General features: G+C 39.7%; 4 protein-coding genes across 4 annotated transcripts in view; 1 reads left to right on the forward strand and 3 right to left on the reverse strand.

The window, feature by feature from the left end:
- Positions 1 to 2,042, reverse strand: part of LOC128310259 (uncharacterized) — a 30,843-nt gene extending 28,801 nt beyond the window's left edge. Inside the window, exon 1 of the mRNA XM_053046856.1 lies at positions 1,571 to 2,042. Coding sequence (XP_052902816.1) covers positions 1,571 to 1,591 — 21 coding nt within the window. The 5' untranslated portion in view covers positions 1,592 to 2,042. The remainder of the gene's footprint in view (positions 1 to 1,570) is intronic.
- A 6,853-nt stretch (positions 2,043 to 8,895) lies between these two features.
- Positions 8,896 to 9,870, forward strand: LOC128298951 (uncharacterized). Its single transcript, XM_053034769.1, has 3 exons — positions 8,896 to 8,967; positions 9,039 to 9,203; positions 9,271 to 9,870. The coding sequence occupies exons 1-3, from the start codon at positions 8,896 to 8,898 to the stop codon at positions 9,868 to 9,870; spliced, it is 837 nt and encodes a 278-aa protein (XP_052890729.1).
- A 1,410-nt stretch (positions 9,871 to 11,280) lies between these two features.
- On the reverse strand, positions 11,281 to 14,312 carry LOC128310771 (sodium/potassium/calcium exchanger 3-like). The gene is made up of 4 exons (XM_053047487.1): positions 13,933 to 14,312; positions 12,771 to 13,279; positions 11,939 to 12,689; positions 11,281 to 11,874 (listed from the first exon to the last, which is right to left on the reverse strand). The coding sequence occupies exons 1-4, from the start codon at positions 14,018 to 14,020 to the stop codon at positions 11,549 to 11,551; spliced, it is 1,674 nt and encodes a 557-aa protein (XP_052903447.1). The 5' UTR covers positions 14,021 to 14,312; the 3' UTR covers positions 11,281 to 11,548.
- A 1,547-nt stretch (positions 14,313 to 15,859) lies between these two features.
- On the reverse strand, positions 15,860 to 21,121 carry LOC128310376 (sodium/potassium/calcium exchanger 3-like). Its single transcript, XM_053047001.1, has 6 exons — positions 20,420 to 21,121; positions 19,648 to 19,893; positions 19,429 to 19,565; positions 17,896 to 18,066; positions 17,414 to 17,816; positions 15,860 to 17,324 (listed from the first exon to the last, which is right to left on the reverse strand). The coding sequence occupies exons 1-6, from the start codon at positions 20,535 to 20,537 to the stop codon at positions 16,654 to 16,656; spliced, it is 1,746 nt and encodes a 581-aa protein (XP_052902961.1). The 5' UTR covers positions 20,538 to 21,121; the 3' UTR covers positions 15,860 to 16,653.
- Between the last annotated feature and the right edge of the window lie 1,320 nt (positions 21,122 to 22,441).

Below are 22,441 nucleotides of genomic sequence, written 5' to 3' on the forward strand. Positions count from 1 at the left end.
TTGCAAACGACTTTTTATTTCCGGACATTAAAGTAAAGTGATATTTTATCGAGAGAAACGAGCCTAGCTGCAAGGGGTCAGTTGCATTTCTTGTCTTTTTTTACTAGACAAACAGGTTAGGGCTACTGGGTGGTCGCACGTGTCCATATGGGTCTGGCTATGGGTGACGTTTTCCAAAAAGAAAATAATCTCCATTTGTTTGCGGTTGGTGCGTACGGTCGCGCATAGATAAAGCAAACTCGTAAGAGATAAAATGGCAAAGGATCACACTTCCTGGAAGTGGGTTAAAAAATACGTGTCTTGTTTAAGCTCATGCTATCAAGCTTTGAAACCATGAACCATTGTGCATTATCAATCGAGTTGAGAAAAAATAAGAAAAAAGGATTGTTGCATATTGCACCTATAAATTTCATTTTTTCTATTTTTAAGCTTGTATTAAGGTTTTCTTATTCAGTGGCTTAATTATAGAGTGGTTATAATTTTTTTTTGTTATTTAAATCAACGACAGTTTTAATTACTTATAAAAAATAGGTTTAAACCATTATGGTTTTGGGAATATAAAATGAAAATGGTTCTCTTTCAAACGAATAAAGCATCTCACACTAATGAGCAAAAAAGTTGCTGACAGAAGAGATTAATTCTCTGTAGCTTTAGAGAGAAGAATAAAAAAACACAATCTGCTTCATACGGTAGAATCAGCTGTCGACAGAATTTCTGAAAGCATGAAGTTGGGTACACATCGCTGTCGGGTTTGACCACAGGCCCATATGGTGGATTGGAAGCCGGTTAGCATCTGAAGCCGTATTTCCTGGCACCAATTTCATTCGGTTCAGATGTCGTTCACACGGAACACCGAACCTGCCCCGAAACCATGTGTTACCGTGTGGTGTAATTTAATTATTTTTTTATCATTCCACTGCTGCACTACAAACACCAACGAGCTGTTACACCCGGCGCAGAGGACCCGGTAAAATTCGAAAGGGCTAATACCTAGGGTCTAGATCGTTGTCCGAACGATCGGGGTAACTCTTCTTGCACGGTGATGACCGTAAGGTGAGGTGAAAATGGATGGTTCACCTTCATCAAATTACGCACACGCTGAATGGCTTTTCGAAGGGTTCCTGCAGGAAGCGGGTCGTTTTGGTCGGATGACTCGATGCGCCTTTGGACAAAGGGAGAGTTCCCCTTTCTGGTGAATCGTTCGTATTGCATAGCAACATTCACCACTTTTGAACCATATTTTTTTAGCTCATATAACAAGCATGAAAGGACTATCAACTGAGGTAATCTAAATCTACTGAGCACTTTTGTAGAAGTCCAAAGCATCCAAAACAAGCAACCCCTAACAATGGATCACCGATTAGACTTTGATTAAAGCCCGGAAATAGCGAATGACTGTCACCTATCAACAATTAGCTCAATCTAAATCAACAGTTTTGGAGACGATAAAAAGGCGCCTTCGTAAATAGCTATACCGGTAACCTACAACAGGCTCGAGGTGACAATGCTTAACTTGAAAACAATTTCGACCAGACTGTTCTCCCTGGAGCGGTCTTAAGGCAAAACTTACCTCCATTCCGATTTGTCTCATGATGATTCGGCTTGAACTGTCGGCTTTAAGCGTTATCAATCGATAATACCACCACTCGAAAAGGCACAGATAGCGATAGAAGGGTATTGATTTAATCTCCTATATCTCGCCCTTCCCGAACACCTTCTTGTGATGCACCTGTACAAACGTTTCCGTGGGTGGATCAAATTTTCGGTGACGTCGGTCCCTCTTCTCGCGGGATAATGCACAGGTCACACAACAGTCACTTCACAGCCTTGCTTTACTTTGCGAGCGAATTGCTGCAACGTTTTGTGACGTCAGTGTGACGGGCGTTTGGCCCAATGAATCGTCGAAAAGCTGACGCCGTAAGCTGACCTGAAACCTGTACGCACTTAACCGGTGCCTCAATCGCTAGATGACACGCACTTTGACACGCACACTGTAAAACGAAAGCCACACAAGCGGGCGAGTGCAATGATCGCGCGGATGAAGATGTGTGTTCCGGTTGAACGATGCCACGTTCGGGGCAGGTGCCTTTATACACGCGGATGTTCGTCACTGCTTTTTCAACTATCGCAAAAGAGGATGATTTGGGATTTCTTTCTGCTCTAAACTACACCACACCAGCCACAGCACCCGCACAAACAAACACGATCGCGATCGGACGAAAGAACTGCGGAAGATGCTCCCTGGATCTACTCGACGTATTTTCACCTTGCGCACTGGCCGACGATGCAACTGGTACTCGAGTGTGGACCGTTCCGAACTCGACGGTTTGGCGCAATTCAGTTCAACTCCAGCCGGAAAGTGATGCCGTTTGGTCGACAGGGAAGAAGAATGAGATAACATTATAGTGGTACGTGTGTGCGGGAATGGAGTGAGAAGATTACGCAGATCCAAACTGGAAGAGAGCGAGAGAGAATAAAAATTTTAAGAGCGCATTAGGGGTTTTTTGTTCTCTTAGAGATAAAGCACTGTGGAATGGAAGGTTGGACATACACGAAGCATTTTAAGTATATAACATGATTACTATCACTTCTATTTTCTTTAGTGTCCTGTGCAACTGATTCAGATTTTATTTCAGAATCTTTAAAATGAATGTAAGATTTTGACACTTAAGTATGAAAATTTATAAATCTCTTTATTTTATTGTGTTCTCCAAAGATTTAGTATTTATGTACCTAACTTCTGCGAGAATTAGCTATTTTTACACAAAAAAAGTCTATGCAACTGCTGCTGAAGTAGTCAATACAAACAACGTCAGAAACATACCACGTGTAATTTGTGCAAAGTATTATAGCAAAAGCTAAACAAAAGAATCATAAACATGAAATCAAAAAACTTTTTAAAATCAACTCATGATTCGAACAGTTGTTCGACTGAATATTAGAAACTAATATTATTTTTTTTTCCATTTCTGCCAGTCCGTATTGCTTAAACCTATAGGAATCCCTAGTAATAATAAAATTTATATTAGTGTTCACCTAATTCGAGTGTACTTGACCGTAAAAAATAATGTTCTCTAAGGTAAATTAAAAACAACAATAACTACTGATTTTTTATAAAATGTTGTGCCAATAGATAAGTATTTGTTTAACTATTATATAAAATATGTTTATTGGCTTATTAAACCAACCATGGAATTTAAATAAAAGCATACAATGTTCAATGCATACAAAAAAAATCAAAGTAAATCCCGCTGGAACACCACAAGTTACAAAGATATATTTAATGCAAATTTCAAAACAAATAATGAAAATAAAATGTAAAGTAATCGTATTATCATAACTTTTTTAATTACGAATTACAACGATACTGTTTACCATATTGTCCCATGGTGCTGCTTAGTGAGAGTATATCAAGAGATTTCAACCGTAAGCTTTCGCGAGAGGATATCTCACCCCTTGTGAGAGCTTTGTTTTGGAAGTTTAAGCTTTTGCTTTGTATTTTTCTTTTATTTTTACGATCTCTCATACAACTTTGTTTAGTGTTGATCACGTAGAAAACAACATTTTATTTTTCATTTTTGGTTGTTTTACACTCAGTTCATGTTAAACAAAACTACCATGATCTATTTTAAATATTTGTACCTTTTTGCTACTTGTTAAGCGATACTTTTTTGTGACATAGTTGGGTTTACCACTCTTTTTATTAAAAGGAATCCAAAACCTTAAAACAACTACAATTGGAATGCAATTTAATCGAAAAAAATCGCACATCATCTTTACTTCCTACTGTTTATAAGAAAACTATGAACGGGTGGAAAACAATCATTCATTTATTATGATAATTTACGCTACCAGGCACTAACGGCGATAGCCAGATGCAAATCAATATTTCCCATATTTTGCATCTTTCGGTAGAGTTCATTAGTGCCCGTCGTACCCATATTTCCCACACTCGTCCCACCCGTCGTTGGGCGTGTCGATGAGAACGGTCATTTGGTTTCTTTTCCGACCGGGCAACCGATTCTCGGCGTTGCGGTTTTCCGCATGCGTCGGTATTAAGATACAGTTTTATGCACAACTAAGTGCAAGTTGCGAATTATGGTAGCGGTGGAAAGGTTTGTGAAGCTAACGTTTAGTCTTGATTAGCACGGCCAAACCCTTTTGCAGTGGGGTAAGATTTGCTGAATCGGATTGTATTTCAACCACCAACCAGGAAATCTGACGAGTTTCATAAGACGATGAATGAAAGAAAGGCACCGTATTTTATTTATTTATTTTAATTATATTACAACTCGTATTGTCGTATTACCCGGACTGACTGATAGTGTAAATACTAGAAAGGTATATAAAACGAAGAAGTATAAAAAAAACAATTTTACTAAAAACAGAATTTTCCACTTGATCAATGGAAAACAATTTTGACTAAAAAAATGCTTAATGTGCACTAACAAGCACTAACTGCACGTGTTTGTGCAAATGCAATCGAGTGCGGCGGCGTGAGTGATTATTGATCGCTTTTTGATGCTAATGGGCTTCTTGGGCCAATGATCCGATTTGCCGTCACTCAATACCCGACCGCAGCCCGATGACTTGAGCCTGATGCGTTCGTTGAATCGAAACGAATTTATTCACCATCTCTTCCGTGCGAATATCTCGCCACACCTATTACGCGTTCCGATTGATGTGCGCAAAATCGATATGGTTAATATTTATGATGCCGGATAGTACTTTTGCCACGGAGAAGATCACCCAACCTCGCCAACCCCGAGTGGTCATTTCTTGCCGTTGTAATTGTAATGAGTGACGAATGCTGTACTTTTTTGTCAACCGGAAACCAACGGAAGAGAAAGGAGGATGTGCTTCGGGAAACGAAGAATTGACATTGGTTGTCTGTTTGAATTCGCTTTTCTAACGACTGCTTAATCGATCATAACGGCTGCGAAAGTGGAACCGTTGGGTGCGTGTTGCAACCCGCACCAGAAATGGTGGCAACAATGGCAACAGTTTGTTAAATTATTTCTTCATCACTGTTTGAACTTTTGGGAGGAAATCTCACCACCGTTTATCTTTTGCTAAAACAACATCCACGTGTGGAAGACAGTTTTCTTTGCGTGTGTCTCTCAAATCATCTTTTGCCAATTTTTTGTGTTGTTTTCGGGCCCATACCAACCCAGTCGATTGTTTTTTCCCCTTTTTCGTTACAATGGGGAGAAATGGTTTTTTTCCTCGGCGGAAAGTTTTCGGTCCGGTTGTGTTTTTTGTCTAATTGATGGCCAAATAAATCACATACTTAGGCGAAAACTAGACAACATGCCGAACGCCAACAACCCAGATGAACCACTCGACCTCAATGAAGTCAATTTGGCGATCGCATACACGTACGCGAGGGCTATGATTTGACGCTGACCGCGCGAAGGCCGTCACACAGGCAACACCTGCCACCTGTGCCACAAAACCGTCCTAATGCTTTCTTCCCTTTGCACTGGATGTCGATTTCTCTGGTTTTGGATTTTTTGTACCCTGTTGGCATTCCGTTTTCCTTCCTTCTGTACCGGCAATGGTGGATAGCGTTAATAAAATTTCTAACTATTGTATGGATCAGCCGTGTGCATTAGAGTTTTTTTTGAAGCGTTGTGGGTGTTATTAACACTTTGGCTTTTATATGATTAATAATTGACGCTTTTATCGTGGTTTCAATACTGACCTAATTTGCAAATTTGTCTTTGTTTTATTTTAAACAATAAGCAAAACTTCCGCCAAGAAGTGTAACCCGAATAGATGCATGTTAAGTGTGTTGTTAGTTTTTTTTTTTGCTTTTTCTGCAATTTCTATCGAATTAATTTAATTGTTGTTTATTATAAATATTTCAGCTGACTTACATTAATAATACATTAATGTAACACAATGTCATACGATGACACTCACGCACCGAGGACTGAGGCATATTTAATTCATAATTCTAATACCTATCAGACTGTCCAACGCTGTTGCGATAACGAACTACCCGTATTATTTAGCGAGTTCTTAGGTTCTTGAATGGCGCAGAATAGTTTACGATGCAAGGCACAGCTGATGCATCGATTTCGTTTCTGATCATACCAACAATGATGTTTCACAACCAATATCAATTGTGCGTAATGTAATCCTTAGTTTTAATTAATAAGGATAAGCTATTCTTCACAAAATAGTAAAACTTCGGCTACCAATACCATCGGAGCTGTCAAACGTCTTATTGCAAGTGGCTGGTATTCCGTTAAAGGGCATCAGGTTATATAATCCAAGTTCCTTATTCCTCATTTCCCACCTTTAAAGCTGACTTGAGGCAGGTCAACGATTGCCACTTCCATTACTCATCCCGATCTTTAGTTTAAGTTTAGTTTAAAAATCTTTTCGTTAAACCATTGGTGGACAAAATAAGTCAATAAAATAAAATAAATAATAAATAAAAACAAATGTCATGGTTTTCATGGGAAATAATGGGAATGTATCTGATGGCATGGTTTTAAACTGTTGTAACGCACTAGTTCCAGATTTAGGTAGAAGTGCACTAAGCATTACTAGGCTAAGGTTAAACAGATCTGACCAGGGAACAAAAAAGCACTTAAATGGGAGTGGGATCCCCAAAAGCTCTGGTCATTTTAAGGATAATAACTAATATCTACAAGAAAGAGGTGTATAAATCAATTCGCAGGTGATGGTGTCATCCCTTTAATAACATAAATAATACATAATGTTTCTTTAAAGTGGATATGATTGATCGTCCGTTTTCTAAGTTGGTGATGTTCATGTACTCATTTCATGATATTCGCAAACAAAATATACACGCATTTGGAAGTTTTGGTGTTTTAATAGGATTTTTTTAAAAAGCAACCCAGACAATTTTAAAACGTGTCTTAAAAAATTTAAAAATTTTCAAAATGTAATAAAATTAACTAAAAAATACAAAACCTAGCAGAATTTAGTAAAAATTTACAAAGTATTCAAAATTTCTTAAAACCATTTCTAAACAAAATTCTAAAAACAAAACATATCGACATATAAGTAAGTAATAGGTATTTTTTAAGATTTTAAAATTTATCATTTATTTCTTGAAACTTTATTTTTTTTTATAAGTATCAATATAATTATGTTAAGTGTCAAATACTCATGAAATAATGGTTGGATAAATATGAAAAAAAAGTAAAGATAAAAGATAAATATGAACAAGGACTTCCAATTATATTCAAAAAAAAAATTATTCAAACATTTTTGTATGTATCTCTTCCGGAATTTAAGTAAGTGTAGTATAAGTATAGTTTAAGTGTCTATATAGGTGTGGTGGGTACAATCAATCCAACAATAAATGTGTTTCCTTATCTCAATCATGCACAGTATTTCTTAAGAAAATCCATTTATTACACAAGCACGTTTGGCTGTAAGCAATCTTTTAACCCCGAAAGGGGAATCACAAAATTTTAAACTAGTAGTGCTCAAGTAGTAAATTACCTAAGCAGGTATAAAAAAGAGCATCTCAAAAGTTGAACCAAAACAAACAGAACCATAAACATGTGGAAGCTTTCACTGTGATTTTCACGAGATGATGCAGCTTCTATAAACAGATAGTACCACTGCTACGCTGTGGAACGTATCGGTGTGGCTATTTTCACCTTTTCCCTCATCTGCGCCCATCTCGAACGGAGCGATCATATCACATTTAAAAGCGAGATGCCCATCGATCAATAGGATTGGTCGGTTCAAAGGAATCCATAGCGGACGTAATGGTTATCATAATTTGACACAGCAGAAAAATGTATAAGCTGCAGTCGGATTTCTTTTTAGAAATTCATCTTACGTCGCTTATGTGCAATAGAAAACGCAATAAAAGCGATCGAAAGAAAAACATGCAAACAACATGTGAGTCCGTTTCGACGATGTGAGCCTTCTGGTAATCATCTAAATAATTGCGATCTAGATCATGAAGAATCTTTCGCTGCACGTAGAAATTTGACCGCCTTTTGGCGTCTGGGGATGGAAATCATTCTTTGAAGTGGGTGGATCGTAATATGGTAGAAAAGTGGCAAGAGCGAAAAGAAATTAAACGAGAAGCCAGTACGAAATAGAATTTATTTTCGGTACGCTTCGGCCAAGCAGCGAAATGTAGCACAAACGGTAACTTTAATGATGGCGATTGCCACGGAACGCATTACAGGAACTTTTTACCAGCCGGGAATAAACAAAAAAGATGCTTTCTCAACGATACTTCGGCATAATTAATCTCGAACATGCATCATTAATTAGTTAAATTATACTGATAGCAAAAAATGCACTATGCTAAAAAGATAAGGAAATGATGCGATTTATTGGTTTTAATAGGTTGCAATTTTTTATTTGATTTGTCTCTATATTTTTTTCTTAGATTCAGTCATTCACTTACAGATTTTCAACTTTAATCATCACCAAATCTACATGAATCTATCTTAGATGGATAGATTGGAAGATCATTTTTGACTTTAATATTTTTAATATTTCTACTCCAATACTCCAATATCGTTATTTAAATTACCAACAATATGCAAATGTAAAATTATGGTTCTATATTACAAACTAAAAATATTCTTTTAAGTTGATTTGTAGAAAAACTGCCTGGATCGCTACGATGAAGGAAAATTAGGATCAATGTTAAAGTTTTTTTTAATGCTTCAATATAATAACATTCATTTTACAAATATGAAATATTTTAAATCACTCTGTCAAAATAATGATAATTCGTGCGTTGAATGTCAGTTTCAATTTTATGCCTCTTCTAAACGATCTAGTCAGCATATCTATACTGTGCGTACGATTCAAAGGCCATCAACGTAAGCTGTGCAGGAAAATTTTACAGGAATTCTCACAATTGCAATAAAAATAGCCGGGATGGACGCTGAAGAAACTTCCGAGAAATGTGTATTTGAGTTAGAATGTACGAACAATTCTCATCCATTTCAGGTAGGTGGAGCGTTTGGTTTTTTTATTGTAAAGAACATGCCATAAGTGAACGTATTGCCATTTAATTGCAGGTCCGCACTGTGACGATCGAGCCCGGAAATGAGGTACTAGTTGGTCGCTCCCGTAACAGTAAACGCAACAGAACCCAGGAAGAAACTAATCTTATGTTTGACAGCCGTGCCCTTTCCCACAGCCATGCTACACTATTCTATCAAGATGGAAAATTGTATCTCAAGGTGATCTATTTATTTCATACGCTAAATAAGAAGTTGTAAAGTAGATATATATTTGCTTTTCGTCTAGGATCTTTGTAGTTCGAATGGAACGTACCTAAATGGGGAAAGCATTGGTCCCGAAAGAGCTGTTATGAGTGAACCTATACGACGAGAATTAAAAACGGGCGATATTTTACGATTTGGAAAGCTTCGTTGTATTACCAAACATAGTGACATAGTTAACCCGATTGAAGCAAAGCTAACGATCAAGTATCCCGCATCATCTGGAGAGTCTAACGATCAGCCTAAAGAAATTATGATTAGTTCAAAATCCTACACACCTTACGAAGGACGACAGTTGGAACAAACTATGGTAATGGAACAAGAGCCCAAGAAAGAGCTCAAAAAAGAGCCCGTTTATTCGACTGCCAACAAGGTAGTAAAAAGGAATGTTCAAATCAAATCAGTGAATATCAGCGACTGCGGAACGGAAACGGAGGGAGTACCTTCCAGTACCATATCGACACAAGTTTTACCGGACGAGCTAGAGAAACAGATTGAGTGCAAAAACTGTGAAATCATATCTAAAGAGTTTTATAAGTATCGAAAGCGAGCATTGCTTACTATTGCGGTATGCTTGCTAATCATTGTACTTTATCAGCAATATTTAACCTTTTTTTTAAATTAAATATGTAAATTACAGGACCTAGAAATGGTTCTAATTATTTAATAAAGGTGTCCCTAGCAACACAAGTCAGGCGATTATCAAAATAAGTTTCAAAAGTTGTTCTTAGTTTAAAAAGTTATCTATTCGATCGTCATTTAAAAGTTCATGAAAACACTAAGTAGTGTTAAATCAAATAATAAAATATAAATCGTATCGCTTTTGTTTGCCCCTAAAAGTATGCAATACATCGAAACATTTTGCCTCATTAAATGCGCTGTTCGTCAACTAGGATAGAAAATGTGGAACAGAACCATTACTATTAAAGCTTCTCTTAAATATTTAATAGATAGATAATATACCTATTTATCATCTTTATACTATAGTTTAACAAATGTCCAATACAATTATGTTTACGAGCCAACAGTGCAATAAAACATCGCAAAAGCTTGTGTGTATTGAAGTCCCACTGTGTTGAAACAGAAAAACATCGCGATACGTTAACATCATTTATACTTTTACTGAAAGCTTTTGCTTTTTCCGGAAATAACTGTGGATAGGTGCGAATTTGTCCTAAAATTAAGAAATAGTTGATCAATAGTAAATGTCGGTAATTGATTACACAAACTTAATAGTGCTGTATTTACGTTGGACTTGACAACAGAGAAAAATTGTTGAATACATGATCACTTGTTAACCCTCCAGAAAGTAAATTACATAGACCAACTATAAGGGTGTTAACTTAGCATATAAAAGCTAGTACTGTGGACATGTAATACAATTCATATATGGTCTAGCTTTGCTTCATCAATCATGCGATCGGATATCAATGCACTTCTCACCGTAAGAGTTTGTCTGAATATAACCTTTTGCTGTTTCCTTCGTTGCGTCTTTAGAACTCGTCTTATCATTACTCGACTAATGAATAGCCAGCGGGCTTTAATTTAACCTTCCGCCCAGATGCACTTTGTTTGAACAAATCAGCAACAACATCATGACACATCGCACCGGATCGTATGTTGTTTCCGCTCAGCGCTACCACAAATGGGTCACCCCGTCCGCTATCGGAAACACAAAGTATTATTCCATTTATGACCTAAGACACGGTGCAGCTTTGGGTGTCCGAATTGTGCCAGTAATATTCCACCGATCCATGGTTATGATACCAATTGACGATTATCGTTGCTTGAACCTATCGGATGACATATCTACAGCGAACGAGGATGGCGTTGTTGTTAAGCCCAGTCCGCCGAATCAAAACAAATCAGATTCTGGTCGGGTCTTTTATTGTACCGATTGCAAGGAATTCTGATATCACGGCGAGGGAGTAGCGATAAAACACACAAACAAGATTGTATCGATTCAAACCGGTTTGAAGTGATTCTAATGACAAGGAATGAAGAAATTCTCACGAGTGAACTTAAAAGCCGATGTGCTTTGTACATATTTAGATAAAAATAGGCAACACAACTTCCGACAGCTACCTAAATTGAGCTTTATTAATTTATATTCATAAAGAATAATCATTATGTAAATGCGTATTGTATGTGTGCAAGAGCACAAACAATAGTTTAATTTTCTTAACAGCGATTAACGATTCAAATGATCACCTTTACTAATAATTTACAATCTTTCATTATGTTCTGTATCTACAATACTTCTTCCCTTATGAGTAGTTTCTGATTTTTGGAGTACATCATATTCAACATCGGTTGTTTGCCGGGAAGAATATATCCAGTTCGACAAGGATCATGAACGCAACGATCACCAGATATCCAATACCAAGTGCTAGTCCGACTAGCTTCCGGAGCGTATACTTGGCAGTGTACAATACTACGTAGAGGATAAAGATGGCACCAAACAGGGCCAGCACTGAATACTGGATACCGTATGACTGGATTGCGATGTAAGCTCCAGTTGATGGACCGCCATCGACCATCGTCCTGATGAACCAGGGCAATCCGAGCGAGAACAGTATGGCTAGCGTATTGGCTCCCAGCGAATTCGAAACGCCCATTGCGCCATTACCTACAGGAAACATATGCGTATACATTTTCAAATACAATTTGAATGGTAAGTTGGCTATAGTTACCTCTACGTATAAGCGTCACAGCTGATGCGGCTTCTGGCATACAACCACCGAACGCAAGGAACGTCATGCCCATCACTGTGTCCGGTATGCCGAAGGTATTACCAATCACCGAGATCATCCAGAACACGACATATGCGCTCAACCCGATCCACCCTACGCAGCAGACGAACGTTAAAGGGTAAAGTTTGCGGAAACGGAGTGGATCTGGAATGGTCAGAAACACGATCGACCGATACGGCCAGGTGAAGAACCAGAAGATCGTTCTCCAACCAGCGACTGATGATTTTGGCAGGCGCGTCAACTCGTTCCACTTTACACTTTTCAACGGCTCTAAGACACTCTCAGATTGTGCCGGGTCTGCCGATTCTACCGCAGTATCCGCTGATGTGTGGGGGCTGAATGACACTTTCTTTGCGCTCTGATCGTTTATATCCACAAGAACCCCGTTAATGGCATGCCCTAAGATCGCAATCGAATACTTCCGCCGTGGTTTGTGATCTATCGTACCATCCTCAGGTTCGGGTTCCAATCGCCCGCAAAGGTTCCAACGGTTCTGTATGTAATGTACGGCTATCCTTTTTAGAGGTTCGTTTTTAAACATCACCACAAAGTACAACACGTAGGTAATACTGAAAATCATCGCTTCATACCACTCAACTCGACCATCCCAAACGCACACCACCAATAGCGTGGTGGATATTGTGACAATAATGGAGTCGCGTGTCAGTGGCCACCAATCAAGCTGCACGTGCTGTGAAGTTAAAGGATGTAATTAGTTAAAGTCTTACCAGCACCTGTCAAAAAGGTCCCGAATATCTGACACAACTCTCACCGTCTTTGTTAGCAGTCCTACGAGAGCCGCCACACCGAGCGTATTGAACAGCATCGAGCCCATAATCGTGCCGACGCCTATGTCCGAGTCGACTGCCAGCGTGCTGATGGTGTTGGTGAAAAATTCAGGCATCGAGGTAGCCGTTGCCATGAAGGTGGCTGCCGCTACATCCTGGGATAGCTTCAAATCCTCACATAAACACTCAACCGATGGCAGAAAGTACTCGCTGCAGACATACGCGAGCAACATGAAGAAATAGATCGCAGCCAGAAAATGAAGCACAATTGCGCCCTGGAGCCGTTGATCCTCACTGAACAGATCGGACGGCAGATCGTCCAAACTGCTCGTAACGATGCATATCGATGGAGAACCCGACGAGTTCTGAGATTCACTACCCGCTATTGTGTCGGATGTGTTTCCTGACTGAAAGTCAATCGTGGCCCGCGCGGCAGCAATCGATTCTCTGAACTGTGCAGTACCATTGCCGTGACTGTGGTGTATTTTTGGGACTGGAAAACAATAGTGAAACGAGACAAATCATTGAAAGAAACCCCACGAACTGAGAGCGCTCAACTACAACTACACAAACAGTCGACAAGCGTCCCTTGGAAAAAAATGTAACTCAATCAAATAGGCACTGCAATGCATTCTTCGATTCTGATACAATTCTCCTCTACGTCTGGATCCCGTCAGTACTTGTGGATGTGTTTGAGGGTCCTACACTGTTTACAAACCCCATATTTGTGAACTCGCGCTATTGGTCACGTTTTTGCGGCGCAACGCAAGCTCCACTTTTCACTGAAGGACTTCAAAGTTTTATAACCTTGCAATCCAAGAAGGCAGCATTCTGTTGAAAAACACTCGAAGACAGGCGACAACGAGTCGGGAGTGTGTGCACACAAGTAAATAGGTGGGCATGATTTCACCTTCCAAATACAACCCGATAGCCAAATGCCAGACCAACAGGTAAGTGATTGTCTGTGATTTTTATGCATGTAAATTTTGTTTAACACTTGAAACAAGTTGCACAGAGCACACATCACCTTCAATTGAGCGCTACGATTTGTATTGCTAAACTGTTAGAATAGATTCCTTGATTCACTGCACTTCTTATATAACGCTATATTAAATATAAATTCAAACATAATCAACTCTTTATTACCGAAAATGGCCACTATGTGTGGAACATAGAGTAGTAATAGATATATAGCACCAACAGTCCTATGACTGCCTTTCCACAATTGTACCATACTTTTACATTAGCACTTTTCACTGTCACTGATCGAAGAATTCGAAAAATGTTCACCAGATTTGTTACACAGTAAAGTTTGTCCGACACTTAGTAACACTTTCACCGCTTCCTTCGATTCAATTTTGAAGTGTGCTCCGAAGAAAGTAGCACCGATTGGTCGCACTGCGTCCGAATGTCTACAGCCAATGGGCCGATGGGAATCCCTTTTTGATTCTCGTTTCGTCCAACACTGCATCTGATATCGACAGTAAGGGGTTGTGATGACCACGCAGCTAGCATTCGTGTCTACTGCGCTATCATCGGCAACGGAATGGCACCCGTCTACAAGTTGGCCGGGCATTACAGTACACCTGTGAACCCCTTCAGGGCTTGCGCTCATCAGCTGTTCACAGTGAGTGGTTCTGTATCATCCAGCTTTGCCTCAAAAGCTTTTATTGCAAGATGGCACCGTGCCGATCACATTTTGTCTAGCTGGTCCGTTACCAGCGTGGTTTATCACAATGTCTGGTGTGATGTTGTATTCCCAAATAAACCGTCGCGTCGATGGGAACGGTACTCGTGTAGTGTTTGCCCACGACCTGCTTGCCATGAGTTCTAAGACGTCAGGCAAATATCCGGAATGCAACTAGAAGGGACATAACACTCAGGTGGTTTAACGAATTCCATCGAGAAATGCTGTTTCCCGCCCTAATCTTGTCCAACCACGTAGTCGGATCCGGGTTCCGGTTTTATCGGTGAAAGTACTGCAGGTACATAAGAGCCACAAGAACCCACACTGCCATGGGTAGGGAAGCTATCAATGAGAACTTACTGTAGACGCCCTGGTTAATCTCTGAAACACCTTTTAACTGAGCGACCATCACCCAACAAAAACCTTAACATTGAACCAGTCCACTCTCGCATACACATAACGTATCCGCAGTCGGTGTAGTCAGTCGAGTGTTGCTTAGATTGTTTTATTGATCATCACAGCCAGCTCACACTTCAAACGGCGGTAAATAGCATCTGATATCAGTCATTGAGACGTAAAAATTACTTCACTCTTTCAGCCTGTTGGTAGGAATAGTGTTCGTACTTACCCTAAATGTCTCTACCCGTCAGAAGCATGCAGAAGGAAAGCCCCAGGCGCCCTTCCAGGAAGATAACAAAATCAAAGCGTTGATGTCACGGCCACATACTTCCATCTGTTTACAGAAGGGGGTAAGATCTTCCGGACTTGCAGATGAAGATACGCACTTACGGTGCATGGCTCGAGCTGAAAGTAAAAATATTACTCACACGAGCTGGTTATGAACGGGCATCGGTGACGACGGAATGCGCCCTTCCGCAGAAACGGGTTGAATTAGATGGGATGGATCTCGTGGACGCCAAGAGATTAATTGAAGGGCTGTATGAAGCCGACAGTGTCAATGATAACAAATGATAAGAGTAAGCGAAGTCTGTGCTCAGTGTCATAAATAAAATTAAATTCTAGTAAAAGCGACGTTACATAGAAATTGTGCTTTATTGAAGTATTTTACCATTCCGTTGTCGCTTGTCGTTTGTGTGGGATTACCGAACGATAAACATTATCAAGATTGTTTCGTAATCCTTCCTATGTTTATTTATGTTAGAACTTCTCCCCGTTTTTATCATAATTGCTGTTGATTTATCTGTAGTAACATCAAAGTTAAAATTTTATCTTCCTATCATGGTTGTCTCGAGCCTCATTCAATCTTAAAAAGCAAAGCTACGAAAGTACATGTTTGTACATGTGTTCAGACAAACAAAGCGGTGTCTATTATTATTTCGGATGCCTATAAGAGATAACGATATGCAGTTTACAAACATTTTGGCAGTTTCTCGAAAACGCCTTTAGAGTATTTTATTTTCATTGTGAACCGTGACGAATATTCATCGCGGAGAGTTGCTACAAACTGTAGTAGAATGCGTAACGGTAGTTTACGGACTACACGCAACAAATACATTGAAACCTTCTACCTTTTATCGTTAGTGTTTGCAATCTATGCTCCCTCCTTCGCTCGTTTCGTCGATCTTGTGCGGCTGTGATTCGTGGTGACTATGGATCAAAATGTATAAACAGGAAACGCTCAAAGCAAAGCTCAATCAAGTGCGCAAATCGATGTAGTCAGTCAAAATTTAGTCAGAGCAGTGTACATAAACAAACGTCAAACAAAGCCCAGCGTTAGTGGGCTGGTGGAGTATCCATCTGGTCAAACGTAACTAACATAACTCAAAAAAAGAAAGCAACAATGAACAACGAAAAACAAAAGGCCCTGCTGTTTGCGGTGATTGGAAGGTGGTACTATAATTTTCTAAACATTCTACGCTTAACTAACACTACCATAATTAGCTGCGATCTACGCTGCGATAACAAAATGGGCACATCCTTGGGAAGGGAACGGAACAGAATGAATCTAGTAAAACTAATCAAATTGGTATCTGTATGTGATCTTAACACTAATCATCACTCAAAGACTATTTTGCTGAGCTTCTGGACACTTCAGGACAGGGCTTGAGCATTTTGTTAGGGAGTATTCCAGTGGCTGCCGCCGATTGAGAGTAGAAATGTTGCCGTTGTCTACTGCGAGTATATTATGTTTCGTAGGTATTGCCTAAAACGGTACGCTACTAGCACTCCTCACCGGATGGTATGATAACATCCAGCTCGTTCAGGATCATAAAGGCAACAATGATACCGTATCCGAGGAACAAAATCAAGCCGACGCTCTTTCGTAACTTGTACACAGCTATGTAGATAACTATGTACAGCCAGGCAGTTGCACCGAGCAGTGCAATGATGGAGTATTGCATTCCGTACGAGGCAATGACAAGATACGAATTGTTACCACTGCCGCCATCAGCCAGCGTGCGGATGAACCATGGCAAACCGAGCGAAAATAAGATTGCGAGCGAGTTGGCACCCATCGCATTTGATACACCCATAGCACCGCTGCCAGAGCGAATAACCAATACTGCGGACACGGCTTCCGGCATGCAACCACCAAAGGCCAGAAACGTCAAACCCATCACCGACTCCGGAATGTCGAAAGTGTACCCAATGATTGAGAGCAACCAGAAGGTCATGAAGGCGCACCCGGCAAGATATACGATGCACATGATGAACGTTAATGGGTACCACTTTCGCATCCTTGCAGGTGGCGGGATGGTAAAGTAGGTGATGAAGCGTAGTGGCCAACTGTACCACCACCAAACCGCCCGATACCAAGTTTCGGACGAGATCTTCCACAGTGTCATATCATCATACTCGCCAGGATCATCTACAACATGTCGAGCGGGAACTAAAAGAGACGGTAACGTAGAAATCATTAAGATCTTCCACAGAGTAGTAACACATTATTGGGAAACTGCACATGAACCGAATTCTTACTCTGTAATTCGCCCATCTTCATCTTTGTCTCAGCCATTTGCTCGGACAGAATGGAAGCCGTCGATGCGCGGAAGGCTGGTTTCTCGAGCGTTTTTCGAGCAAGATTTGGAATGGTAGCAACTTCCTGCTGTATCTGCGCCTCTGCTGCGATCCTTTCGTCTTCCTCGATGTTGCGAATGACGCGCGCACACAAATTCCACTTCACCTCTATGTACTTCTTCGCAATCTTCATTAGTCGCTTGTTTTGAAACATCAGCACGAAGTAGAAGAAAAACAGGATGAAGAATACCATTGCCTCGTACCAGTAGATGCGACCATCCCACGCAAATCCAATCAGTAGCGCAACGTGTGCTGAGAACACGATCGAGTCACGCGTTAACGGCCACCAGTCCAACTGAACGGGCTGTTGAGGTAGGAGAATATGGAATAACTCAGGTGTCCATAGCGCAAATAGGCTCTCTCTTATGCGCCGATATACTTACCGATTTCGTTGCCAACCCAGCCAATCCTGCCACACCGAGTGTGTTAAAGAGCAGCGATCCCATAACCGTCCCGAGTCCCATGTCGGAATCTGCAATGAAGGTACTGATGGTGTTGGTAAAGAACTCCGGCATGGTGGAAGCGACGGCCATAAAAGTAGCGGCTGCAACATCCTGCAAAAAGTCATTTGAGCGTCATTAATGTCACCACATCGTGAGCAATTTTGGAACACCCTAAATGAATCGTCCACCGTTCTCCAATGTGAGCTGTTTAATGCTGGAAAATGGACAAATTATGGACAAAAAGTTGCCACTCTCCACTCCGGCCTATCTTCAGATGGCAAAATCATATTGTATATGCCAGATCGTTGATATCGAGCAGATACGAACTGCCTCCCCATGTCCAACTTTCTTCGCTCCGGTGAACAGAACCTCAAAAGTGAATACCTAAGCGTAGTAACCAAACGAATTTAACTGAAATCGTTGTAAAGTGTTGGCTGTGTGTAATAGAATAGCTACAAAACACAAATAAATACAAATGTTAAGCTCTCCACCATCTGGTGGGGAACTCATATTAAAAATCACTTAAGATTGTCCATTTTTTTTAAAGAACTCGTCAATCGAACCGGATCAAGCTCAATCAAACCGCAGTGTGATACTAAACATGATTGATGGGGCACGTGCTAAAGGAGCGGTGCGTCTAAACACGGCCAATACGCGATATGGTCAGGGTCTAGTAAATCACTCACGATAATCGTCACACGGTCGGATGGTGATAAACCTATCCCGATTATGGTTTGGTGACGAAAGGAGTTAAGTATTTGTCGAGGTGAAGATTGATGATTTATGTGAAGCATTGTTAAAAACAATTGAATTTATATTTAGCAATTCGCAGAATTGGTAGGCCGATGTGTTAGATCATTTAAATTTATTTTTGGGACATAATTACTGCAGTGTTGATCACTGCTGTAAACTTTGCTGTGCGAGTAGCAATGTTCTGGCAAAAAGGACATCACGGTGTAGGTGTACAGGCAACACGTTAATATTTGTTATTCACTATCTTATCAAAAAAATCACTATAACGTAGATTCTGTACCATAACTAATATGCGTAACAAGAGATATGGTATGTTAAACACCAATTAGGGTAAAGTGTGTTGGTGTGCATGGGGGATGGTCAAGTTAATTTAATTTCCAATGTCTCTCTTATATCTTGTTTCATTATTCTACTGCAACGTTATCCCCGATCGGAATGATAAGGCAGGCGTACCTTATTTTTGTCATTTATTATTATGTCCGGTCACATTTTTGGTGTAGTGTAATCGCAAGTCGGATTAGTTATCAGTTCTTAGGCGCTTAAGTTCATGCACGGTGAATCCTTAGCACAGTGCTCCATCCTCCTTTTTGACAAACTGACCAACTTCCAAGGTATGATTTCAATCAGCGTGATTTAGACTAATTGCGCATCATATATTGGTATGTTTTTTTGAATAAAAAATGTGAAAGTTAGATGATTTATCCCATTACCCATTATTACCTGTGTGAGATTAAGATCCTCGCAAATACACTCAACCGATGGTAGAAAATATTCGCTACAAATGTACGCTACCATCGTAAAGAAATAGATCGCTCCAACGAAGTGAAGCACGATAGCACCCTGCATTCGTTGTTCCTCTGTTGGTGATACATTGAAATCGTAAGAATCAATTTATGCTCATCATTCTATAACTAGACTAGTTGGATTTTGTTAACTTACGCGTAAATATGTCATCGGGCAAATCGTCCATAGAGGAACCGCCGGAGCAAAATACCTGCACCTTCTTTCCGTCGGGCAGTACATCGTAGTTAATCCTTCGCCAAGGATACCAGTGCCAGGTGAGCTTCTCCAGCTCTATTCTTTCGTCCAGCGTTAAGTGCATCGGGGCGGCTACGGTTGTATTGTCCGGGAGCGAATAAAAGTTTAGCTCCGTCGTTGTGTCCACCAAAGGATCCGATGAAATATCTACAAGCAAGCGTATACATCGTGCGTTCAGTTTAAAAATTCTCTAAATTGATCCTTTTGAAGTGTTAATGAAAAATGATAATAACGTACAGGATTTTAAAATACATTTAATATTAATAGTTAAATGAAAATGTCTTTATGTTCTACCTGATCACTTCAATCGGTATTTTACTATAGGAGATTATTCGATTTTATATTGACGGTTCTATCAACTAATATTAATTTTGGGTTTTAAAACATATGAATTTAGATTTTGCAATATTTAATGAAACCATTCAGTATGGTTCTTTAATTTCTAACAATTAAAAAAATCAATTAATTCAAAAAACAATTGAATTACATCACACCCTGAAGTGTAATAAATACAATCTTCTTGCGATTGTGCTTATACATAAGCGGAATAGTTTTAATCGATATTTTATTATAAGAATAAAATCACAACCAATTTGTAGCTTACAATAAAAGGTACAATATTTATGCATTTTCTTGTGAATTTTTTTTTAATGAATACTACAACAAAACTTACCCCAAGGACCAGTATCGTAAGGTTTACTATCGATCACTATCATAGACATTGCCATTGGCACAAATGCACAAAGCACAAATGTGCTGACCGTCCGTAGACGGCTTAGAACAGGTGTCATTCTGTGGCAGTATGCCTACGGACTCGTACTACTAAACGTGTGTAGTGGTAACGTTTGTCGGTTCTTCACCACAAAAACACTAACATACACTTCGCACGGATGAGTTACGTTCCACTTGGGATAAAATGTGTGAACTAATTCTCATGTAACCGCTTCCGCACCACACGCCAACACTTTGCACAAGTACACTGTTTCGGTTGCACACATTCACGTTTCGTTGGTTTAATAATCAACCATGCACAACCATAAATTCTGCACAATATGCTAGATATTATTGTGCTTTTTTTCCTTTCCCTTCTTTTACTTTGTTACACTTTCTATTACCGTAGATCGTCCTCGCGTTACGATCTTATCAAATTTGACCTGCACAAGACGGTAATTATAACACCAGATCTATGCACTGCTCCTGTTCAACGTTAATCACTGTTACTGGCTTTTCCAACTTTATCCGAGCTTCCAATCTATATACGCTTCTGCTGTGTATAAAGATTCTTAGTTGTGCAACCTTTATAATCGGACTGTAATGCTGTTAATCGTTCGCTTGCTACAGCTTCCAGCACAGTTGTAGCAACTCGACCGCATTAGTCGCCGCCTAATGCGTTTCTGAGCCGTGTCTGTGAGACTATGGTCAACTTTTGACGACTCCACTGGCCAGTACTGTCCGGTGTGTCCGATATCCATCAATGTGTGCGTCTTTATCAAGCGTACTTAAGGCCGGTTTTGATTTCGGTAGCAAAATTTACTATCCAAATGTTCGTGTGGTTGGCATTACGATCGTACACCCCACATTGCTTACGCGATGCTACAAACGTCGTATTTCTGGGATTACGCACGATCAACCAGTGTGGTAGGTTTGATAAGCCTCGTTCGCCTATCAGATACCAATCTAGATTGGGACGTCCGTTAATCCATTCATGAATTTAATCAGTTTTGTATGTCAGTGACTGAAGAGGTACTAATTGCTGTGATTTTGTGTTTCAACATCGTTTAGCTATTTTTGTACGTCAAATAGGAGTTGTTGAACTCCTTCTTCTCACAAATCGTTATACTACAATGATGCCAAAAATTTATAAACTTTTTATGCACAACATTAAAGCATTGTGCACATCGGAATCGTTATCGCTAACATTATAGCTTCAAGGATTTCCAATCACCCTTGCATTCTCCAAAACATGGACTATTTTACCATCTTTAGAATTTCCTCGTTTCCTAACCGTTCTGTACCTTTTTGGTGCCCTCAATTCAATTATCGTGCTGGTGCTACCCTATGAACCCTTTAGTCATCAGATAATCCGTGTGCAGCACAACACAAAAAAAAAACATACATTTCCATCGACCTACGACCGGCAATGTTCGGTTAGTCAGGAAATCTTAAAGTCATAAACTGATAAAACCCATCCAGTTCCCACCGTTTGATAATCATCACTCAATTTTTTTGCTGTTGATGAAGCTCCCAATGGACGACAGGTTTATTTTATAGCGTTAAGATTTATTGCCCTTCGTTGGGTACCAGCCATAAAAATCACGTCCCTTTCAAGTGGTATTACGACCGCTGAATTTTAGTTTGCAACCGGTAGCATATTTATTTTGCTAGCTTTCATATCGCCACACGTGCTACAGATTACGGTATGCGATGTTCGAAGGTAAACATCTCAAACATTTTATTGCAATAACTTCGTACTACGTGATACAACGGTATGAGCAAATCTTAAATTTAAATTCAACCTTATATTTGATTCAATTTTTAGCTTATAATTAAGCTACCCAGCTTTATTTAGTACGTAAACATTAAAGGATTTTTCATCTAGTTTCTCACAAACACTAATAATCCCATTTTGCACCTAATGTTCAAAACGTGTCGCAGTGAGCAATTAAAGCTGTTCATGTCCATCCACAATGCCGAT

This window comes from Anopheles moucheti, chromosome 2 (genome assembly GCF_943734755.1).
Source record: "Anopheles moucheti chromosome 2, idAnoMoucSN_F20_07, whole genome shotgun sequence".
NCBI lineage: Eukaryota > Metazoa > Arthropoda > Insecta > Diptera > Culicidae > Anopheles > Anopheles moucheti.

Excerpts from the sequence above, each read along its gene's own strand:
- LOC128298951 (XM_053034769.1), top strand. The coding sequence starts at position 8,896 with ATGGACGCTGAAGAAACTTCCGAGAAATGTGTATTTGAGTTAGAATGT. Across the intron at positions 8,968-9,038 it reads ACAATTCTCATCCATTTCAG|GTCCGCACTGTGACGATCGA; the intron begins GTAGGTGGAGCG and ends ATTTAATTGCAG. Across the intron at positions 9,204-9,270 it reads ATGGAAAATTGTATCTCAAG|GATCTTTGTAGTTCGAATGG; the intron begins GTGATCTATTTA and ends CTTTTCGTCTAG.
- LOC128310771 (XM_053047487.1), bottom strand. The coding sequence starts at position 14,020 with ATGGTACAATTGTGGAAAGGCAGTCATAGGACTGTTGGTGCTATATAT. Across the intron at positions 12,690-12,770 it reads TAGGACTGCTAACAAAGACG|CACGTGCAGCTTGATTGGTG; the intron begins GTGAGAGTTGTG and ends TTAACTTCACAG. Across the intron at positions 11,875-11,938 it reads TGTGACGCTTATACGTAGAG|GTAATGGCGCAATGGGCGTT; the intron begins GTAACTATAGCC and ends TGTTTCCTGTAG.
- LOC128310376 (XM_053047001.1), bottom strand. The coding sequence starts at position 20,537 with ATGACACCTGTTCTAAGCCGTCTACGGACGGTCAGCACATTTGTGCTT. Across the intron at positions 19,894-20,419 it reads TTACGATACTGGTCCTTGGG|ATATTTCATCGGATCCTTTG; the intron begins GTAAGTTTTGTT and ends GCTTGCTTGTAG. Across the intron at positions 17,817-17,895 it reads CTGGGTTGGCAACGAAATCG|CCCGTTCAGTTGGACTGGTG; the intron begins GTAAGTATATCG and ends CTACCTCAACAG.